General features: G+C 39.4%; 1 protein-coding gene across 1 annotated transcript; it reads left to right on the top strand.

The window, feature by feature from the left end:
• Positions 1-3,452: 3,452 nt before the first annotated feature.
• Positions 3,453-3,797, top strand: LOC145632783 (uncharacterized). Its single transcript, XM_081685122.1, has one exon. It carries the CDS (start codon positions 3,453-3,455, stop codon positions 3,795-3,797), a length of 345 nt encoding a protein of 114 aa, XP_081541248.1.
• The last annotated feature ends 308 nt before the right edge of the window (positions 3,798-4,105 follow it).

Here is a 4,105-nt window from a genome sequence, read left to right as displayed (position 1 = left end):
AGATTGTGGTCTATAAGTTTGGAACTTGGTTCAAGTTTATGAGCAAGTTCGTGTTGTATATACATTGTGAATACTGGCATATGTCTAGTAAAAAGCCGTCAAAATTAAAAAATAAAAAGGCAAGGACAAAGCAAGTGCAAAGTTTAAAAAGCCGTTCAAAGTTAAATAAGGCGAGGACAAAGCACTAATAAAGAATTATAAAAAAAAAAAGTGAAAAATGCAAAAATATTTTTATGTGAGTATTCTTCCTTTTTGAGCATTAAGGACAATGCTCCATTTAAGCTTGGGGGGAAGCGTTCTCACACTTTTTGTGTATATGTTTGTGATCTTAGCTTTGAATAAGCTTGGGGGTGTTGGTATTTTTGTTTGGTGATTACTTGGTTATGGTGTAAAGAAATGCCCAATCTTTGCTTCACAATTTAGGTTAACCACCAAATTTTAAATTTAGCCTACCTTAACCCTTTTTGCCTTACGTTACAACCTTTGGGAAGACCTTTTGACCTAGGGGTTGAGTCATTCATCGGTGGAGGGATTCATGAGTTATCGCCTAAGGAAAGGGGATGCGAAGTCAAGATGTCGAGTAAGCCAAAAATTTGATCTTTTTCCGTTTCCATCGTGGAATCTATGAGACGCTCACTAAGGGGAGATATGATATTAGTAGGGGGAACGCGGTAAGACCGTTTGGGATGAAAGTGGAGTGTGATAACTAGTTCCTATGCTTAGCATATTTATGTTTCAATCAACCTTAGGTATCTTGGAGCGTGAACTCCCTTACTTATTTAGAAAGAATTGCATTCATTTGTGCTTGTACATTTTAAAAAGTCCTTTCATGAACATGTGTTTTCTCTTCTTTTCTTTTGATTTCCTTCTTTATGCTTTGCCTTGTTTGTATTATTATGAGAGTTATGGGTTAATCTCTTAGGAAACCATTACGAGGGCATCACTCGTCCTCTAGGGCGATCGAGGGGTTTAAATGGCTTGTCTTTAGTTGCTAAAATTGACCGAGATTCCTACAAAAGTGAGTTAGTGTATTCTCATCCTCTATATTTCTTGTTTCTTTATTTGCTTGAATAAATTCATCATTTTTCCCTTGGGTTGGATTTTATTTTGCTCAAGGACGAGCAAAAGTTTAGCTTGGGGGAATTTGATCCGTGCCATTTATGGCACCTTTAGGCTATGTTTCTTTATATTTCTATGCTCGTTTTTAGTCGTTTATGTCGTGTTTTTAGGGAATAATGCTTGATTTGCGTGTTTGAGTTTTAGTTTAGAGAAATGCGTGCTTTTAATGGTTTTCTTATTATTTTACTTATTTCTCGGCTTTTTCCCTCGCTTCTCCGTTTGTTTGACTTGTTTTGTAGGTGTGTCGAGCTTCCCGAGATTTAATCATCAAGAAGGGAGCTCAAGTGCATTCAAGGAATTTAACGGAGCCAAGTTAGGGAACCCAAGCACGCAAGTCAAGCCAATCCAAGAAACAAAGGAAAATGAAGGCTTACAAAGTATCAAAAAGGACCTTTGTGGATTGTTTTGACCATATCTCGAGTTCTACAGATTGGATTGAGATGATTCAAGTTGGGTTGGAAACTAGACTTAAATATCTTTCCAATGATAGGTCGCACACATTCATACAATTCTTAGAACGTGAGTTACAGCCTTCCAAAGTTGGCCCTGCAAATCTGCCGTAACCCATTTCTTCCATTTTGGGCAGTAACTCTCCGCGGGCTGGCCTCGGGCTCCCCGCGGGCGCGGGCGATATCTCCAAGGGCGCGGACTTCTGGGTCTTTTACGATTTTAAGCTTCTTTTCTCCTTTTGTTTATAGATTGTTTTTGGGGGTTTTTATTATCATTCATTCACATAATTCTTAGTCTTAGAATAGTTTTCTCTCTTAGGTTGAGAGCTTCTCTCTCTAGATTAGGCTAGATTAGGAGTAGTTTTAGAGAGAGAAAGTGAAGTATTTCAATGGTGATTGAGTGATTGAAGATACAAGGGTGACAATTGTGTTCAAGATCTTCTCTATTGTCAATGAGCATTCTTAACTCTATCTCTCCTTAATGCTTTGTTTAATTTCATGTTTGTTTGGTTTAATTTTGATGTTTGATGCTTGATTAGTGTAATTGTTCTTGATATTTTGTTGATTCTTGATTTCCATAGTTGTTAGTTGATAGATGATGATTCTTGAATAGTTGTTTGGCTAGGAATTGGGTGAAACTTGTATGATTGATTAATTGTGAATAATTTGGGAATTATGTTGATTGATTGTTGAGATTAAAGTGATTAGTGAAGGTTTGCATATGTGTAATTCAATTAGGCCTTGAGAATTATGCTAGATTGCATTGTAATTGCTAATGATATGAACAATTGATTTAGGAATTGCAATTATCGATTGGTTTTGATTGTGATTTTCTTAGTTTTTTATTCATAGTGAACCCTAGCTTAACAATTAGGAGATAGCTCTTTGATTCCTATTGATTTCTCTTATCATTAGTCCTCACAACCTTTGATTGGCATGCTCTTCCCAAGTTGTTGCAATTGACATGATTACTTGTTGATCCCCGTTCCTAGTGTTTTATTTTCTTGGTTATTTGTTTTGTTAGTTGTTAGTATTCTCTCTTACCTTCATCATCGACCTAGCTTAGGCGCATAATTGAAAGTGCTTGAACATTACCGTTCCTTTGGGTTCGACCCTATACTTACCTATACTTGTTTTAGGTTGGTTTAGGATTTTATAAATAGTGTTTGATTTTTGGATAGGCAATTAACGACTAGTTTATTCCTCTATCACAAGTTCCTCGTTTGTCTAATCATTAGGCGGACGCCCTCTCCAAATTAGCATCCTCGGCATCATGTGATACTCCCAGATTAGTGTTTTGGAAAGTAAAACAAAAGAGGAGTATTGATGCCGAGACAGTATGAATCAATGATATAAGCTCTACTTGGATGAACGGAATCATTTCCTACCTAAGGGATGGATTTCTCCCGGCTGATCCCAAGGAGAGATGGTTGATGAAAAACAGAGCGGCCTGGTTTGAAATGAAGCAAGGGAAGTTGTTTAAGAAAGCTTTTGTGAAGCCGTACCTGAAGTGTATTACCCCCAAAAGGGGACATAATGTGCTAGATCACCAGGGGCAGTGCAGCTCCAACATTACTGGCCGAGCTTGAAATCAAACACCATGAAAATGGTGAAGAAATGTGACAAGTGCAAGAGATTTGCAACCTTGATCCATTGCCCAGCTAACAGTTTATCAGCCATAAGTAGTCCGCTCCCTATTGCCAAAGGGGGGATTGACATCTTGGGTCCGTATACGCTAGCATCTGGCTAAAGGCGATCTATGTTTGTAGCAGTAGACTACTTCACGAAATGAATGAAGGTCGAGGCCTTCTTGGGCATTAAGTGGACGGATGTGTAAGCTTTCATATGGAAAAAATAATTACTCGCTTTGGTGTACCTCAGTCAATGGTGTTCGACAATGGACCCCAGTTCGAAACACCTCAGCTCAAGGAATTGTTGGGAGACAAAGGCACAGCTTATTGTTTTGCGTCAGTAGGCCGACCACAAGCCAACAGTCAGGTAGAGGCCTATAACAAGTTAATCTCCAATGGTATCAAGCGCAAACTTGAAGAAGCAGGCGGCCTATGGGCTAATGAGCTAGTCAATGTATTATGGTCCATGCGCACAACAGCAATGTGTTCCACGGGAGAAACCCTGTTCTTCTTGGTCTATGGTGCCGAGGCAGTTCTCCCAATTGAGATGTATGAGCTTACCCTCAAGGTGATGCAATATGATGAAGCAGCCAATTAGGAGGCCATGAAGACAGCCTTGGACTTCCTTCCAGAAGCAAGGGGCAATGCGGCGCTTAGGCATGAAATTTATCGCTTGAAGATGACAAGGGGATATAATCGCCGAGTGTCAAAGCGTCCACTAAAAATGGGAGATCTGGTACTGAGAAATATGGAGGTTGTGGGCCGAGCAAATGAAGATGGCAAGCTGACCCCAAACTGGGAAGGGCCGTATCGAATCAGTGAATAAGTTCAAGATGGTACATACCGTCTTGAAGCTATAAACGACCGTCCAATTTCGCGTACATGGAACACGGACAACCTTAAAAA

The sequence above is a fragment of the Chenopodium album genome, chromosome 1 (genome assembly GCF_948465745.1).
Source record: "Chenopodium album chromosome 1, dcCheAlbu1.1, whole genome shotgun sequence".
NCBI lineage: Eukaryota > Viridiplantae > Streptophyta > Magnoliopsida > Caryophyllales > Amaranthaceae > Chenopodium > Chenopodium album.
Note: the sequence above shows the minus strand (reverse complement) of the source record. Positions and strands in the feature narration are given on the sequence as shown.

What these genes read in the sequence shown, in the direction of transcription:
- LOC145632783 (XM_081685122.1), top strand. Translation starts at nt 3,453, where the DNA reads ATGGTGTTCGACAATGGACCCCAGTTCGAAACACCTCAGCTCAAGGAA.